At 41.6% G+C, this 18,325-nt stretch overlaps 1 protein-coding gene and 1 long non-coding RNA gene across 2 annotated transcripts in view; both read left to right on the top strand.

Moving 5' to 3' along the window:
- The first annotated feature begins 537 nt into the window (after positions 1-537).
- The window catches only part of RPRD2 (regulation of nuclear pre-mRNA domain containing 2), a 110,915-nt gene continuing 93,127 nt past the window's right edge, over positions 538-18,325 (top strand). Inside the window, exon 1 of the mRNA XM_032267487.1 lies at positions 538-1,328. Within this exon, the coding sequence (XP_032123378.1) occupies positions 1,124-1,328 (205 nt within the window). The 5' untranslated portion in view covers positions 538-1,123. The remainder of the gene's footprint in view (positions 1,329-18,325) is intronic.
- Positions 8,711-10,059, top strand: LOC116542503. The gene is made up of 2 exons (XR_004265249.1): positions 8,711-8,888; positions 9,226-10,059. It is a non-coding gene; the product is annotated as an uncharacterized LOC116542503 (long non-coding RNA).

Below are 18,325 nucleotides of genomic sequence, written 5' to 3'. Positions count from 1 at the left end.
ACCTAAATGGTAAAGCAGCTGTAAATGCTATCTTCCAAGGGAAGCGAGAAATACGGTTTGGTCTCTGAGTCTGCGTAGTGAACGGCTCACTGGAGCTGGCGCATGCGCATCTTCTGTGGTGCTGCAAGATGTCTGCCGGCCATTTTGTCGCGCGTCGCTGCCCCGAGGAGTTGGCGGCGATGGCTGCAGCCGCCAAAGACTAACAGTGGTCTCAGTGGTGGGAATTTTCTGTTTCTGTTGTGTGAGCTAAACGCTCCCAAGACAGCGACCCAAGACAACAAAAGGCGGGGCGGGGCGGAGCGGTGGAGCGCCTCCCTCTAACCTTAGTTGTACCAGCTCCCTCACCCTTCCCTCCTAGTTTTTGCTGCCCGCTGCACGCTGACCTTCTGCGCAGGCGCACAAATAATCGAAGCGCTTCCTGGACCCTGGGGGCTTCAGAGCTCCTGCGCGCGCTTCTGGTTTTCCATTCCTGATTGGTCAGGTTGCCCCGCCATCACGCCTCTTTCTGCTTTCAAGGTTGAGAAGGAAGCGGGGGGGGCGGGGCCAAGCGGCGCGTGCGCGATACTGTTGCTACCCCTTTGCTGCTATTGCGTTGCAAAAAAAAAAATCCTGACTGGGTAGCCTTGGACCTTTTCTGTGCTAGCGAGTCTAAAGGAGAGAGAGATTTCTGCAACTGAAGGGGCAGTCGGGTAGTATTAAATTTAAGATATTAACGCCCGACTTGGCTCACAGGAGTGTGAGGACGGGCGGGGAAGGGCCTTAGCACTGAGAGCCGAAAAGTATAAAACCATTAGTTTCGGCGTCAGGCGTTTTGGAAGGCTTTGCAGGTCCTGTTTTCCTCGTAGTTTTTCCGTGATTACTGACTGGTTTAAACACGACCCCTTGAACAATATTGGTAAAACCTCCGAGACCCGCAGCCCCTCCTTGCAGTGTGTAGGAGCTGCCAGCGTGCCCAGCAGCTTGTGTTCCCGTCCGTACCTCCGGAGGAGCCCGGCGCGTGCACCATCCCCACCCCCTGGCCTCCCTCCCCACCTACGGCTTTCACGCACTCGCAGTGATTGTTTTGCCCGCTCCCGCCGCCGCTGCCGCCAGAGGAGCAGCAGCGCTTGTGCAAACCGGGAAGATGGCGGCCGGCGGCGGCGGAGGCAGCAGTAAGGCCTCCTCCTCGTCGGCCTCTTCAGCAGGGGCTCTGGAGTCCTCGTTGGATCGAAAATTCCAGTCTGTAACCAACACCATGGAATCCATTCAAGGCTTGTCGTCTTGGTGTATAGAGAACAAGAAACACCACAGTACTATCGTCTACCATTGGATGAAGTGGCTCCGGAGATGTGAGTGTTGGGGGTGACTAAGGAAGGGAAGGCTGGGGAAATGGAAGGAAATATGTCCCGAAACGCTTGAGGTTTACCCACGGAGCCACTGCATTTGGTTGGGGTTGTTCACATTAAAGGTTTGGCCCGAGTGTTCCCAAACCCAGACTCCATTCCTAGCCAGGATTGTCCTGAACTAGGAGACTCATTTCTTGGGTTTTTTGGCCATTGACTTGTTGTGACCTTGGGCCGTTGGGCCCAGATCCATAGAGATTTACCTGTTTTTAAAAATATATATTTCAGAGCCTCGTAGGGTGTGTTGTTGATTTTTCCGAACCTTCGCGGAAATTGTCGCGTCCGTTTATTTCTTACAGGCCTTGACATGTTAATGATTTCTGGCTTTCCTGATGGTAGGCAAGCTGTGGTTTTAAGCAGTAGTAAATCCAGTGATGTTTAATAAGGAGTGCCTTTTCTGGATGAATGTATCTAAAACTTGTGATGTGTAGTAAGGAGAGCCTTACCGGGATGAATGTTAAGAAGCAGCATGAGCTCTACATAGATCGGAGGCACCACCGGGTTTCCTCTGTACCTGTGTTTGCTGCAATAAAATACAGATTTCTTGGATACTGACCAGAAACAACTGCGATACTGTCGTCAGTATTATCATTAATACCTTAAAATATAAAGCGTGTCGGAGATGGAGTTTTGCTCTTTTCGCCCAGGCTGGAGTGCAGTGGTGCGATTTCGGCTCACTGCAACCTCCGCCTCCCGGGTTCAAGGGATTCTCCTGCCTCAGCCTCCCAAGTAGTTGGGATTACAGGCGCCCCCACCACATCCGGCTAATTTTTTGTATTTTTAGTAGAGACGGGGTTTCATCGTGTTGGCCAGGCTGGTCTCGAACTCCTGACCTCAGGTGATCCACCCACCTCGGCCTTCCAGAGTGCAGAGATTTCAGGCATGAGCCACCGCGCCCGGCCCAGTTACTTTTGAATTACCTGAAATACTTTTTTACACAATTGAGTTGATTTCATAGGTAATGACAACAAGAAATGTGCTTTTTGAATATGTAGTACCTTTTTCTCTAGTAATGTCTTTTTTTTTTTTTTTTTTTTTTTTTTTTGTCTTTATCCTGGAGGTTTTTCCATTTTGCTGCTTTACTGCAGAAACGAGCTCTGTTAAAGCATGAATTGTTTGCAAAAGGTTTAAATCTTATAGGAGGAAGTGTGGAGAAGTCACTCTTGGTTCCTGCTGAGAAGAGAGGGTTAACTCTTACTCCATATATATCTATTAGAATTTTTCTTTGCTTCCTGCCTGCGGCATTTCACCAGTGAGACCCATCATCCAGTTATTCTGCCTTACTCTACTTCTGCCATTGCTCCTACAGTGTTTTGTTTTGTTTACCTTTTAGAGAACAGACAGATAAAGCTTTCGAAATTATCGGCCCCATGCTTCAAACTATTTGTGTTTAAAGTTTTGGGAGGGATATTTTGTGGTTCTTTGAATAATAATGCAGAGAAATTATAGAGACAAAACAGAATTACCTGTGTTTACCAATAGCAGATCAAATATTTTCTTGCCCAGAGGTAAAATTATAACGTGCAAAAATCAAATATGCTAACAGTCATCATCAGAAACTCACATGTTAAGTATCTGCTATGTGCCCAGTCATCTCATTGTACCTTAAAATCATCTGAGAAGTAGATTTTTAAATCACTGATTTACAAACGAGAAAACTAAGGCTCAGAAATGTTAACTTGCTGAAGGTTACTCAGTAAAATGGTGGGGTTAGGATTTGACTTCAGCATTAACTTTGTAAAATAATGATTAATGTATTTGGTATGCCAGTGATATATTGCAAGCAGTTCTAATGTGAGAGAACTTATTCTCCACCCTATTTTAAAACATTTTTACTAAACTATACAAGCATTTTATACTTCCTCACCTTTGGGCTCTGGGGCTTTAACTGTTTGGTTCCATCGTTTGCAAGAATAAGTTGGTCCCTGTCCCATTCCCGCTGTGTGGGATCACAAGTGAGGATTGTAGTCTTTTTCTAGTCAGCAATAATGAGATACAATGAAGCCAGAATTTTTTACCTCTGCTGTTGTTGCTGTTCTGTCTGAGCATATTTCCTTTGTTGATACCTTTTTGAGATGGAGTCTTGCTCTGTTTCCCAGGCTGGAGTGCAGGTTGCAGAGCTATTTTGGCTGCCTGCAACCTCCGCCTGCCGTGTTCAAGTGATTCTCCTGCCTCAGCCACCTGAGGAGCTGGGACTACAAGTGCAAGCTACCCCGCCCGGCTAATTTTTTGTATTTTTAGTAGAGATGGGATTTCACCATGTTAGCCAGGATGGTCTCGATCTCCTGACCTCGTGATATGCCGTCCTTGGCCTCCCAAAGTGCTGGGATTACAGGCGTGAGCCACCGCGCCCTGCCTGTTGATACCTAAGAGTGAAAAAATGATTGCTTCAGGAGGGCAGTGGTTCAGTTGAAGTGCATTGTGTATAGCTTATATAGTTAAGTGCTTTTGGCTAAAACAACTTCATACTTTGATGCTGTTTCTAGTGGAATGGAATTTAACTTTCTAAAACGGTTAAGATTAGTTTTAGACGTTTTGTATTTACATTTAAAGAACTTCATTGATCTCATTGTAAATAAAGCGTTTTGAGAGAAATATTCGGCAGAGTGGTGTGGGGCACAATGAAAACAGTTTATGCATTGGGCCTTGTTTTCATTTAAGTTCTTAATTCTTTACAGTTAGACTTAGTTTAAGTTTGGTTTCTAAGTTAGCTTTGGGAAAAATTGTGAAGTAGGCATCTTTGGCTTTCTCAGCCTTGCTGTCCATTTTCCTGATGCCACTTTGCTTATCTCTTTTCTTCTGACATCCATTATTTGGTAATTTATATTTAGACCTCAGGATAAATTTAAGTAACTGTTAGCTATTCCAGAGATATTTTTATTTTATCCTTTATTTCATAATGCGTAATGAGACTTTTGTTTGTATTAAAGGAAATAATTTAGAGAAATGGCTACCTGAGGATATGTTCCATCGATGAGTTCTTTAAATTTGCTTGACTAGCATTTATTACCATTATTTTCTAAAGTGATCTTTCTGTAGCATAAGCAAATGTCATTCCTCTGCTTTAAAACCCTGCAGTGATATCCCATTGCAGTAAGGTGAAGATCTAAATTTCTTTTACATTGATATATAAGTCCCATACCATCTGCCCTGCCTAGGGCTTCTTCACATCCTGCTTACTTCTCATTGTTTAAGATCTAAGCTCAAATATTACCCCTTCAGAAAGACCTTCTTTGATCACCTTATTTCTGTTTGTTTGTTTGTTTGGAGATGGAGTCTTAATAGATTTTTTAAATTACATGTATCTGTTTATCTTTATTTTATTTTATTGAGACACAGTCTCTCTCTGTTGCCCAGGCTGGAGTACAGTGGCGCGATCTCAGATTACTGCAACCTCTGTTTTTCAGGTTCAAGTGATTCTCTTGCTTCAGCCTCCCAAGTAGCTGGGGTTACAGGCGCACACCACCGAGCCCAGCTTTTTTTTTTTTTTTTTTGAGACAGAGTTTCGCACTTGTCACCCAGGCTGGAATGTTGAGAAATAGCTAATCAAGAACTTAAGGAACAACAGAATTGTTTTAATTTCTGTCTATCTGAAGGAAGCATTGATAATTTAGTGAAAGAAATTACAAATATAGTAGTTGGAAGTATATGGACTTGATGTGCAACTTTCCCAGATTATCATTTCTATATTTCATTCTTTCTCTCTCTCTCTCTGTCTCTCTCTCTCTCCTTTTTTTTTTTTTTTTTTTTGAGACAGAGTCTTACTTTGTCACCAAGGCTGGAGTGCAATGGCACGATCTCAGCTCACTGCAACCTCCACCTCCTGGGTTCAAGCCATTCTCCTGCCTCAGCCTCCCGAGTAGGTGGGACTACAGGTGCATGCCACCATGCCCAGCTAATTTTTTGTATTTTTAGTAGAAACGGGGTTTTGCCTTGTTAGCCAGGTTGGTCTCCATCTCCTGACCACCATCTCCTGGATTCAAGCAATTTTCATGTCTCAGCTTCCTGAGTAGCAGGGATTACACGTGCATGTCACCATGCCCAGCTAATTTTTGTATTTTTTAGTAGAGATGGGGTTTTACCATGTTGGCCAGGCTGGTCTCAAACTCTTGATCTAAGTGGTCCACCCGCCTTGGCCTCCCAAAGTGCTGGGATTACAGGCGTGAGCCACTTCACCTGGCCAAATTTTTGTTTTTTTGTAGAGACAGGGTCTTTCCATGTTGCCAAGGCTGAACTCCTGGGCTCAAGCGATCTGTCTGCCTTGGCCTCCCAAAGTGGTAGGATTACAGGCATGAACCACTGGGCCCAGCCATTCTTTCCCATTTTTAATGTCAAGTGGGAATCAATATGGAAAAGTATAAAAACACAGGCTTTTAGAATTAGGCCTATGTTTACATATTAACTCCAGTCACTTTTTTACTTAAACTACAGTTTTTCATCTATAAGTAGTTCTCTGCTTCACATAGAAAACATTTAAATTATTTATTATTTATTTATGATGATAAAAATTATGATGATGGTTATGCAGAGAAAGTCTCAAGATCTGGAGTATTCAAAATAATTACATCAGAATTTTGTTTTGGGCACAGTGCTGGAAATTATATTCCCAGATTATGAGAGACAAATTAGACCAGCCTCTCTAGTAAATTAGCTTATGCTCTGAAGAACTAGTAGGACAAAATGGAAAATATTGTGTTCATGACATCCGTTTTGTCCTTCTTTTGAGACAGATTCTTGCTCTGTTGCCCAGGCTAGAGTGCAGTGGCATGATCTCAGTTTACTGCAACCTCCGCCTTCCGGGTTCAGATGATTCTCCTGTTTCAGCCTCCCTAGTAGCTGGGATTACAAGTGTGTGCTAACACACCTGGCTAATTTTTGTATTTTTAGTAGAGATGGGGTTTTACCAGGTTAGCCAGGCTGGTCTGGAACTTCTGACCTCAAGTAATCCATCCACCTCAACCTCCCAAAGTGCTGGGATTATAGGCATGAGCCACTTTGCCCAGCTATCCATTCTGTCTTGTTTCTGACTATTGAATGGTTTGGTTTGTTTTGGAAGGTACCAGAGTTTAAGTAAGTTTCTGCAGGAAAAGTAAAAGGGTGATTGTTAATCAATTCTAGAGCAGAAAATCTGTTAAGGTGTTCTTTCAGCCATTCTATTCTATTCTATTCAGTTCTATTTTATTCTATTCTGTTCTATTCTTTTTTTGAGACAGGATCTCACTCTGTCACCCAGGCTGGAGTGGAGTGGTGTGATCACAGCTCACTGCAGCCTCTGCCTCCTCGGCTCAAGTGATCTTCCCACCTCAGCCTCCTGAGTAGCTGGGACTATAGGTGCACATCACCACACAGAGCTAGTTTTTTTGTAGAGGTGGGTTTTGCCATGTTTTCCAGGCTGGTCTTGACCTCCTGACCTCAAGCAACCCTCCCCCTTTGGCTTTCCAGAGTGCTGGGATTACAGACTCATTTTAGCTATTTTTGATAGAAACTTTAAATATGTATAAAAATAGAAGGGTAATGACCCCCGCCCTTTCTACTGATCTCCCCACTTCAGTAGTTATCACTTAACAGTCTTTTTTCATCTATTTCCTTTACCTCCTTTCCCTCAGTACTTTGAAGTAAATCCAGTATGTTTTTAACAAATGAAACATATAAACATAGACTAGAAAAAAAATCTCTTCATACAGGATTTTTTTTTCTTTTTTTTTTTTTTTTTGCAGAGAATTTACAAAGTACAGTTACCATTTTTATCTGTGCCAATGGTTTCTCAGTTTGGGTCTCAAGATCCTTAGATGGACTATGAAGCTGGTAATAATTTTATAGCTAACTTTTGTTAAGTGCTTACTACGTGCCAGGCACTGTTCTCTAACGATTTTACACAAACTAATTCATTCAGTTCTCACAACTCTTTTAAGTAGGTATCATTATGTTCTCCATTTTACAGATTAGAAAACAGAGGCATCAAGACCTTAAGTAACTTGCTCATGGTTACAGAGCTAATAGATGGTGGAGATGGAGACAGAATTCAAACCCAGCCATTCTTGATCTACCAGTATACACTCTTACCCACTGTCCTACATGGGCTTTCCTATTCATGTTTTCTACAGTGCAAGAAAAGTTTGATAGCTTGCTTATTTATTCAGGATTTAGACTATATAGATTAATTAGAATGTCAAGATTTTAAATTCTTGTATTTGTTTTTTTTTTTTCCCTCTCTGTGACAGAACTCTCTCTTAGTGATTTGAAGTTCTGATATGCATGTATTTATATTTTTGATTAATTTAAAAAGGGAAAACAAGTGGAACATAATTAGTGGAACATAAGTGTGTGGTGGCGCACACCTGTGGACCCAGCTACTCGGGAGGCTGAGGCAGGAGAATCACTTGAACCCAGGAGATGGAGGGTGCAGTAAGCCAGGATTGCGCCAGCCTGGGCAACAGAGCAAGACTCTGTCTCAAAATAAAAAAAAAATGGAACATAATTATTGAAGCTATCATCTGGGTAAAAACCTTTCTAAGTGTAACGTTCATTTAGATTGATGACATGTAGAATGTAACAGTATTGCCATAGGCATACAACTTTTTAATCACATATTATTTGTAAACAGATTAGTAATACAGGTGGGCTAGATACAGACCCTAACTTTGAGTTCTAAGGTGAAATTTGTTTATAAATCCCTAGTTTACATTCAGTTTTTTCAGTATTTATTGCACACCTACTGTTCCAGGAACTGTTTAGGCACAGGGGATACAGCGGGTGAACAGAATGAACAAAAATTTTTGTCTTGACAGAGCTTAAAATTTGGCCAGATGCGGTGGTGCACACCTGTGGTCCCAGCTACTTGGGAGGCTGAGGCAGGAGAATTGCTTTAACCCAGGAGGCAGAGGTTGCAGTGAGTTAGGATCGTGCCAGCCTGGGCAACAGAGCGAGTCTCCATCCCAAAAGAGAAAACACACACACACACACACACACACACACACACACACACACACAGAGCATATACTCTAGTAAGGGGAGACAGACAACAAACAAAATAAATAAAAAAATAAAACATTAAATATAATAGAAGGTGATAAATTTTCTAGAAAAACAGAAAGTAGGGCCAGGCATGATGGCTCACACCTGTAATCCCAGCACTTTGGGAGGCTGAGGCGGGTGGATTACCTGATGTCAGAAGTTCAAGACCAGCTTGCCAAACATGGTGAAACTCCGTCTCCACTAAAAATACAAAAAAAAAAGAATTAGCCGGGTGTTTGGCATGTGCCTGTAATCCCAGCTACTTAGGAGGCTGAGGCAGGAGAATCACTTGAACCCAGGAGGCGGAGCTTGCAGTGAGCCAAGATCCTGCCACTGCACTTTAGCCTGAGCGACAAGACCCAGACTTCGTCTCAAAAAAAAAAAAAAAGAAAAAAAAGAAAAAGAAAAAAGAAAAACAGAAAGCAGGGAAGGGGGAAACAGAGGGGTGTGCAGTTTTACATTAAAATAGTAAGGGAAGACCTCACTGAAAAGGTGACATTTGTTTTTTTGTTTTTTTGTTTGTTTGTTTGTTTGTTTTTTTGAGACGGAGTTTCACTCATGTTACCCAGGCTGGAGGGCAATGGCGCGATCTCGGCTCACCGCAACCTCCGCCTCCTGGGTTCAGGCAATTCTCCTGCCTCAGCCTCCTGAGTAGCTGGGATTACAGGCACGCACCACCATGCCCAGCTAATTTTTTGTATTTTTAGTAGAGACGGGGTTTCACCATGTTGACCAGGATAGTCTCGATCTCTTGACCTCGTGATCCACCCGCCTCGGCCTCCCAAAGTGCTGGGATTACAGGCTTGAGCCACCGCACCCGGCCGAAAAGGTGACATTTGAGTAGGGAGGTACGATACTAAATAATATGGACATGAGGGTATAAGGTGGGAATGTTCGATACTAAGTGAACAGAAAAAACAAAAGTCCTGAAGTTAGAGTGTGCCTGGTGAGTTTAGGGAGTAGCAAGAAAGCTTCTGTGGCTGCAAAAAAAGTAGTTAAAATCGAGATCAGCGGATGAGTTCAAAGAGATTATGGTGGGTGATGTTGGGGAGGGGCAAAATGGGATTCACCAGAGGTTTTATAGGCATTGTAAGGACTTTGGTTTTTATTCAGAGTGAGATGGGGATCCATTTCAGCAGAAAGGGAGTAGTTTGGCTCTTGTTGCCCAGGCTAGAGTGCAGTGGCATGATCTCAGCTCACTGCAACCTCCATCCCCCAGGTTCAAGTGATTCCCCTGTCTCAGCCTCTGGAGTAGCTGGGATTACAGGCACGTGCCACTACGTCCAGCTAATTTTTGTATTTTTGATAGAGACAGGGTTTCATCATATTGGTCAGGCTTATCTCGAATTCCTGATATCAGGTATCCGCGCACCTCAGCCTCCCAAAGTTCTGGGATTACTGGCGTGAGCCACCGCACCTGGCACTCGCTTGTTTTTAAAAGGTTATTCTGGTTGCTGCTGAAATGGGGATACCAATTAGATGACTGTTGTAATCCAATGTAAAATATTGATGGCTTAGACCAGGTTATCGCCAGTGGAAGTAATAAGTAATTTAATTCTAGATCTATTTTGAAAGTGGGTCCAGCCAGATTTCTGTATGGATTAAATGTGGGGTGAGAGAGGAGGAGAATAATCAAGAATGACTTTTTTTTTTTTTTGCTTGAGCAACTAGAAAGATTAGAGTTGACATTTATTGATAGGGGGAAGGTTGTGAGTGGAGCAGATTTTGGGAAGATGATGAGAAATTTAATTTTGGGTATGTTAGGTTTGGGATGTCTATTTTGAGAAATCTTTTTAAAGATGTAAGTCACAAAAAATATACTAATGTAAAGTATACAATTCAATTGTTTTAATATATTCATAGAGTTGTGCAGCAATCACCACAGGGTGTCTAATATATGGATTGTTTTTAGAGCAGGAAGCTGGAGGAGATGAACTAGAGAGAGTGTAGACAGGGGAGTAAATCTAGTAAGAGTAGCAAGTACAGATAGAGAAGAGGTCCAGAGAGAAGGCTGTGGTATTATGAAATCTATATTTGGCCTCTATCCCATTCCTGGCATACTGCTTCAGAAATCCTGGAATCTTCAGAGTGATGTGTCATTTTATATGCTAATGAGTCGACTGGGGGCATCCCCTGGGTAGCCTAAGGATGGAGAAAGAAAAAAAACTGGTCACTGGAAAGAACAAGGCAGGATTAGAGGTTGTGACTTTCCGCCCTATCCTCTAACGTTTGGGGAGGGGGGAAGGGCTAAAGGGATAAATTGAACACCAGTGACCAATAGTTTAATAAATTATGCCTTCATAAAACTTGCATAAAATTCCAAAAGGACTAGTTTCTGGAAGCTTCTAGCCAGCCAAACATGTGGAGGTTGGCATGCCCAGAGAGGACTTGGAAGCTCTGCATCCCCAGCCCTACCTTGCCCCATCCATCATCTGGTGTTCATCAGTGTCCTTTGTTAGGTCCTTAATAATCAACCAGTAAACATGTTTCCCTGAGTTCTGTGAGCTCGTCAAGCAAATTAATGGAACCCAAGAAGTGGGTTGTGTAAACTCCTGATTTATGGTGGCTGGGTCAGAGCAAATGTTAAAACAACCTGAGATCTGTGATTGGCATGGGAAGTAGGGGGCAGTCTTGCGAGACTGAGCAGTCAATCTATGGGATCTGATGCTATCCTCCAGTGTCAGAATTGAATTGGAGGGTATCTAGCTGGTGTTCGTTGCAGAATTGCATGCTTGGTGTATGTGGGGAAAACCCTCACACATTTGGTCAAATAAATCTTTGTTGATTGTTGAGTGAGAATATAGGAAAAGCACTTTGTTTATTCCTCTATTCTCAGAAGGCTGTTGGGGCATTCTGGTATTTTAGAAGACTCTACTTAGCTGGTCTAGTGTGTTCTTGGCTTAGGTTCTTTTTGAGGTTCAGGGTAAACTTTGTCTCAGCAGCCCAAAGAAATAATAAATTATTTTAATCTCTTGGATATTTTTACTCTTGGTTTAGGCTTAATGGCATTTCTGGATTTATTGAGCAGGAGCTCTGTTATAATTGCATTATTATCCATCCTCTCTCCCCCGTTTAGATTCCGAAGTCAGCTTTTTTTCATTCCATTGTTCTAGGTTCATGGAGTTATAGGTGGTATTTTTCCAGGTTTCCTGACAATGTTTCAAAACATGGAACTGTCTTAATTATCAGCTATAATTATTGTAATGGTATATATATTAAGCCTTTTTGTCTGTATTATGCGACTTACCAAGCAGTTGTTATGTTCTTCCTTTGAGTTGCTTTGTCTTTCACAACAGAAGGGTGATTTCATCCATGGCCTTAGGTGAGTTCAAAGCAATATGTAAAACATAATTTTGCTATACCAAATTCCATAGTAAGCTAAATGGTAAATTTTGTCGCAAATAAACATTCCCTTAATTCAAAGTGTGAAACACTACTGACAAACTTCACATGGCCACCCCAGAATTACTTTAATGTTAGTTTTGTCTGTAGAGAAGGGAAGATTGTATGTATGTGTATAATTTTGTGGGGGGTAGAGGCTTACTGATTTTATTCTTTCTTTGTTGTTGTTCAGCTTACTCAGGTTGAATGACTTTACCCTCTTCTGTCTAGGCTTTTGTCAGTTATGTTCTTCTTTCTCCTCCCACTTTTTCCAAGTGTTTATTGTTTTATAACAGTACTCTTGGCCGGGCGCGGTGGCTCAAGCCTGTAATCCCAGCACTTTGGGAGGCCGAGGCGGGTGGATGACGAGGTCAAGAGATCGAGACCATCCTGGTCAACATGGTGAAACCCTGTCTCTACTAAAAATACAAAAAATTAGCTGGGCATGGTGGTGCGTGCCTGTAATCCCAGCTACTCAGGAGGCTGAGGCAGGAGAATTGCCTGAACCCAGGAGGCGGAGGTTGCGGTGAGCCGAGATCCCGCCATTGCACTCCAGTCTGGGTAACATGAGTGAAACTCCGTCTCAAAAAAAAAATAATAATAATAGTACTCTTAAAAGTTAAAAGGGGAGATTTGGTCAGTTTTAAAATTTCAACTGAGAATTAAGGATATATGAAGTTTAATTTGTTGAAGGAACTCAGAGAACCTAATAAAAATTACCCAAGGACAGAACAATGTACGAACCAGCTTGACTGATTTTCTCATCTGTTTGTCAAGGAAACAAAAAGTACTTGTGTTTGTAGTGATTTCAGATTCCACTTCCCCCACGGATATTAATTATAGGACACTGGAGGAATGTACATCTTAGGGAGAATGTAGTAGAACCTAGTTATTCCTTTTGAAAAAAGGCAACAATTCCATCTGTGCTTTGAAACATTAAAGCTTTTCTGGCTAAGATAAAGATAGTTTTAAAAAATGCTTCATTCTTATTCTCTTGTTTAGAGAAAACTGAAATAGAGGCTCCTTGATGAAAGAAATGAAATGTTTAGCTTGCTGGGCTTAAATTTTACTAGTAGTTTGATTGAGGCCTTGATCTCTCCCTCATCTCTGTTTCTTCACTTCACTCTCTTATAATTAATTTCACTTACTTACACTTTCTAGTTCTTTGGAATCCATTAGCAGAGAGTTTCTTTATTACCCTTTAGTAAAAGTTGCACTGTGAAAGGAAAAAAGAATCTTTTAATGTTTGGAATTATAACTTAACATTTTTTGTTGTAAAAAACCTAGGATGGATCCTGAGCTGTTTTTGTGTTCCTTTGCCATCATGATAGTTTTCGAGTATACCATGATACAGTCTTTTAAAATGATGATCTTTGTGTCCAGGAGGCAGTATTACTTGAATAATTAAAATTCTCTTATAATATGTTATGTCCAAAGATGCAGAATCAAAAAATGAACTTTATTGAGTGCTGGACGGGCATGGTGGCTCGAGCCTGTAATCCCAGCACTTTGTGAGGCCAAGGTGGGCGGATCACCTGAGGTCAGGAGTTCAAGACTAGCCTGGCCAACATGGTGAAACCCCGTCTCTTGCAAAACTTAGCCAGGTATGGTTGCACATGCTTTTAATGCCAGCTACTCGGGAGGCTGAGGCAGGAGAATTGCTTGGACCCAGGAGGCAGAGGTTGCAGTGAGCTAAGATCGTACCATTGCACTTCAACCTGGGCAACAAGAACAAAACTCAGTCTCAAAAAAAAAGGAAATATTGAGGGCTTCCTCTGTGTAAACCTCTGTACTAGGTGCTGAAAGAGATGGAATTATAAGGAACTTAACATTTAGTAACTAAGATAGGAATTGAACCAATATAACTAGTTCTGGGAAGTATGATAATAAGTTTTATATGCTATAACAGTTTAGAATAAGTATCACTTTGATTAGATTGCCGGATCCTTATTGTTTACTGAGGATACTTACTAGCTATTATACATGTATTACCTATGATCTTGATGCCAGCTGTGCAAGATATGAATTTATAAAAGATAAATTTATAACAGATGAATTTATAAGTTTATGAAAAAATTATTTGAGTCTCAGAGAAGTAAATTGATTATTTGGGGGAAATTGTCAGAACATTTGTAGTGTAGGAAGAGGAAGCCATACCTGGTTTTAGGGTGGCCAAGCATAAACTTAATTTTGTTTTTGTTTTATATAAACAGAAGGTGAAGGTAAGTGGGAGAAAGAAAAGAAATACGGTGGATTCAAAGCCCAAGTTGCTTACAAGTATTCTGTTGTTACTTAATAATGCTCTTAAATTTCCAGTCATTAATGTAGTTAATTTTACAAACATATCACTAACAGTTTAGTAAGAAAATAACATTTACTGAGTTCATATTATGTGATTTCATGTAATATAACAATTCATTAGTTAATATATTGTTTTTATTACTGAGTAAATCTATTAGTGATACATATGTAAATTACACTGGTAACAGGTAAAATAATAAACTGTGTAAATGCTCAGTGAGGTTAAAATAACTTGTTCAAGGTACATAGATAATGAACAATAAATAGAGCCAGGTTTCAAACTTAAGCAGCCTTGACTCCAAGGCCTGCACTTTACCATTATAGTAGACGGCTTCCTGCTTCTTTCAAAGTATATTGATATTGTATAGTGTTCCATGGATAGTGTGGTATATGCAGGATGAAAGTTCCCAAACAGCCTTGGGCCTGCCCATTCTCATAAAGAAGCAAGTAGGAGAACCCACGTGTCTTCTTTCAAGCCAGACAGTAAACAGATTTGCAAAAATGTAAAACAGTTTACTCCCACTAAATTTTTGTTTTACAAAATAATAGTTATTTTTAATTAAGAAATAATTTATTGGCTAGATGTGGTGGATCCCTTGAGATCAGGAGTTTGAGATCAGCCTGGCCAACATGGAGAAACCCCATCTCTACTAAAAGTACAAAAATTAGCTGGGCCTATTTAGTGGCACATGCCTGTAATCCCAGCTACTTGGGTGGCTGAGGCAGGAGAATCATTTGAACCTGGAGGTGGAAGTTGCAGTGAGCTGAGATGGTGCCATTGCACTTCAACCTGAGCGACAGAGTGTGACTCCGTTTAAAAAAAGAAAAGGGCCTGGAAGTGGCTCATGCCTGTAATCCCAGCACTTTGGGAGGCTGAGGTGGGCAGATCACAAGGTCAGGAATTCGAGACCAGCCTGGCCAACATGGTGAAACCTCATCTCTACTAAAGAAAAAAAACAAAAAACAAAAATTAGTCAGGTATGGTGGCATGCATCTGTAATTCCAGCTACTCAGGAGCCTGAGGCAAGAGAGTCGCTTGAACCCAGGAGGTGGAGGTAGCAGTGAGTTGAGATCTCACCACTGCACTCTAACCTGGGCAACAGAGCAAGACTCTCTCTCAAAAAAAAAAAAAAAAAGAAAAGAAAAGAAATAATTTATTAATTGTAATGGATTTATTGTTTTTAATGAGTTAGTGGATGTTTTTAAATTCTTACGTTTAATTCCCTTTTTTTTTTGAGACGGAGTCTTGCTCCATTGCCAGGTTGGCATACAGTGGTGCAATCTTGGTTCACTGCAATCTCCACCTCCCAGGTTCAAGCCATTCATTGGCCTCGGCCTCCTGAGTAGCTGGGACTACAGGCGCGCCCCACCACGCTCAGCTAATTTTTATATTTTTAGTAGAAATGGAGTTTCACCATGTTGGCCAAGATGCACTCAATCTTTTGACTTTGTGATCTGTCCAACTCGGCCTCCCAAAGTGCTGGGATTGCAGGCATGAACCACCACACCGGGTTATATGGTAAATAGCCATAGCTATAACCCACATAAAAATCGTTGGGGTCCTGAATAATTTTTAACAATATAAAAGAATCCTGAAACCAAAATATAGAATGACCTTTGTTAGTCTTCTGCAATGTAGATATCCATTGTCTCTCATCTTAGTGTTCCATATTGCCCGATGGTCTCTAGGCTTTATTTTATCAACCAGCTAACTTTTATTTTTAATTTGTGAGATCATGTTTGTCAACTTTTTATTTTGCCAAAAATGGACATAAAAATATACTACATTTATAGCATCACTACCTACCATTTTATAAACTATCACATTACTAAAGAGGTTATATTTTAATTCCAAAAATGTTAGAAGGACATTTTTTCAGAATAAAGGATAAACCTTCAAACTTCATAAATTTAGCTATTTGAAAAATTTGCTTTGATGTCCTTGTCTTTCAGATCTCAGCTCAAATGTCATCTCCTTTGAGGTTGACCTTCTGTCCGTTGCCTAAAAGCCCACTTCTATTCCCCTCCCCACCCCCGCTATCATTCTCTTATCACATTACCCTATTGTTTTTCCTCCTGGGCTCAGGCGATTCTCCTGCCTCATGGGTTCAAGCAGGTCTCCTGTCATCAGCCTCGGAAGTAGCTGGGATTATAGGCATATACCACTATGCTCAGCTAATTTTTGTATTTTTCTAATAGAGACAAGGTTTGGCCATGTTGTCCAGGCTGGTCTTGAGCTTCTGACCTCAGGTGATCCACCCACCTCAGCCTCCCAAAGTGCTGGAATTACAGGCACGAGCCACTGTGCCCAGCCCCTGTTTTATTTTCTTTATAGCTTTCCTCCTTATAAGATACTGCCTTGCACTGGGCGTGGTGACTCATGCCTGTAATCCCAATACTTTGGGAGGCCGAGGCGGGCAGATCACCTGAGGTCGGGAGTTCCAGACCAGCCTGACCAATATGAAGAAACCCCATCTCTACTAAAAATACAGAATTAGCCGGATGTGGTGGCACATGCCTGTAATCCCAGCTACTTGGGAGGCTAAGGCAGGAGAATCACTTGAACCCTGGGAGGTGGAGGTTGTGGTGAGCTGAGATTGCACCATTGCACTCCAGCCTGAGTAACAAGAGTGAAACTCCATCTCAAAAAAAAAAAAAAAAAAAAAGATATTGCCTTGTTGGCCTGGTGGGGTGGCTCATACCTATAATCCCAGCACTTTGGGAAGCCGAGGTGGGCAGATCACGAGGTCAGGAGTTTGAGACCGGCCTGACTAACGTGATGAAAGCCTGTCTCTTCTATAAATACAAAAATTTGCCAGTTATGGTGGCACGTGCCTGTAATCCCAGGCATTCAGTAGCCTGAGGCAGTAAAATCTCTTGAATCAGGGAGACGGAGGTTGCAGTGAGCCGAGATCATGCCCAGCCTGGGTGACAGAGCAAGACTCCATCTCAAAAAAAAAAAAAAAAAAGATACTGCCTTATTTATTTATTGAGATGCATGTTTCCCCTGACCCCCAGATAGAATGTAAATCACTAACAATAGATGATTTTTGTTCACCATTGCATCCTCAGCACCTAGAAGAAGGCATAGAACAAAGAAAGTGTTCTAATTGGCAGGGTGTGCTGGCTCATGCCTGTAATTCCAGTGCTATGGGAGTCCAAGGTGGGAGGATTGTTTGAGCCCAGGAGTTGGAGATGAGCCTGGGCAACATAGTGAGACCCCCCCATCTCTGCCAAAAAAAAAAAAAAAAAGTTAGGTTACCTGCAGTTCTGGCTACTCAGGAAGCTGGAGCTACACTGAATTGTGATTGTGCCACTGCACTCCAGCCTGGACAACAGCAAGACCCTGGCTCAAAAAACACAAAAGTGCTTAATCAATCAATCTTTCTTAAGTGTGACCCCAGACTACACATCGAGAACTGCTGCAGTAGGACACAATTTTTTGTTAGATTTATGTATGTAGGGAGGCTTACCATATGGTACTGTTGTATGGTGATTAGTTGGTAAAGCACATGGGCTTTGATCTCAAATAGATGTTATGTTTGCTACTAATCTTTTAAAGCTTCTAAATAGGGATAATAGTATTACTCACCTTATATGATTGTTGGTGGGATTAAATAAGGTACTTCATATGAAATGCTTTGCAAACTATCTGACATTCAGAAAATTCAGCAAATAGCAACTTGTCATTTAAAATGCAATTATGATATACAGTTATTATGACATGTTTTATGCAAGCCTGTCTGCATAAGCTTTAAAATTTTCCAATTAATCCTGCATACCCTATGTGAAATGTTAAGGTTAATAATCCAAAGGAGTAGACGTGGATTTTTTTTTTTTTTTTTTTTTTTTTTTGAGATGGAGTTTTGCTCTGTCACCCAGGCTGAAGTGCAGTGGCTTAATCTCAGCACTTTGCAACCTCTGCCTCCTGGATTCAAGCGATTCTCCTGCCTCACCCTCTCGAGTAGCTGGGACTACAGGTGCCAGCCACCACACCCGGCTAATTTTTGTATTTTTTAGTAGAGATGGAGTTTCACCATGCTGGCCTGGTTGCTCTCGAACTCCTGACCTCAGACGATCTGCCCACTTCAGCCTCACAAAGTGCTGTGATTACAGGCATGAGCCACCACGCCTGGCTTATAGCTATTGTGCTAATATAAAAATGCATCTGTTGGGTGCACTGATACTTGTCTGTAGTCCCAGCTACTGGGTAGTCTGAAGTGGGAGGATCACTTGAGGCCAGGAGT

The sequence above is a fragment of the Sapajus apella genome, unplaced genomic scaffold (assembly GCF_009761245.1).
Source record: "Sapajus apella isolate SASKATOON/1434 unplaced genomic scaffold, GSC_monkey_1.0 scaffold169, whole genome shotgun sequence".
Classification (NCBI taxonomy): Eukaryota; Metazoa; Chordata; class Mammalia; order Primates; family Cebidae; genus Sapajus; species Sapajus apella.
The sequence above is the reverse complement of the archived record's forward strand: the minus strand, read 5'-3'. Positions and strand labels throughout refer to the sequence as shown.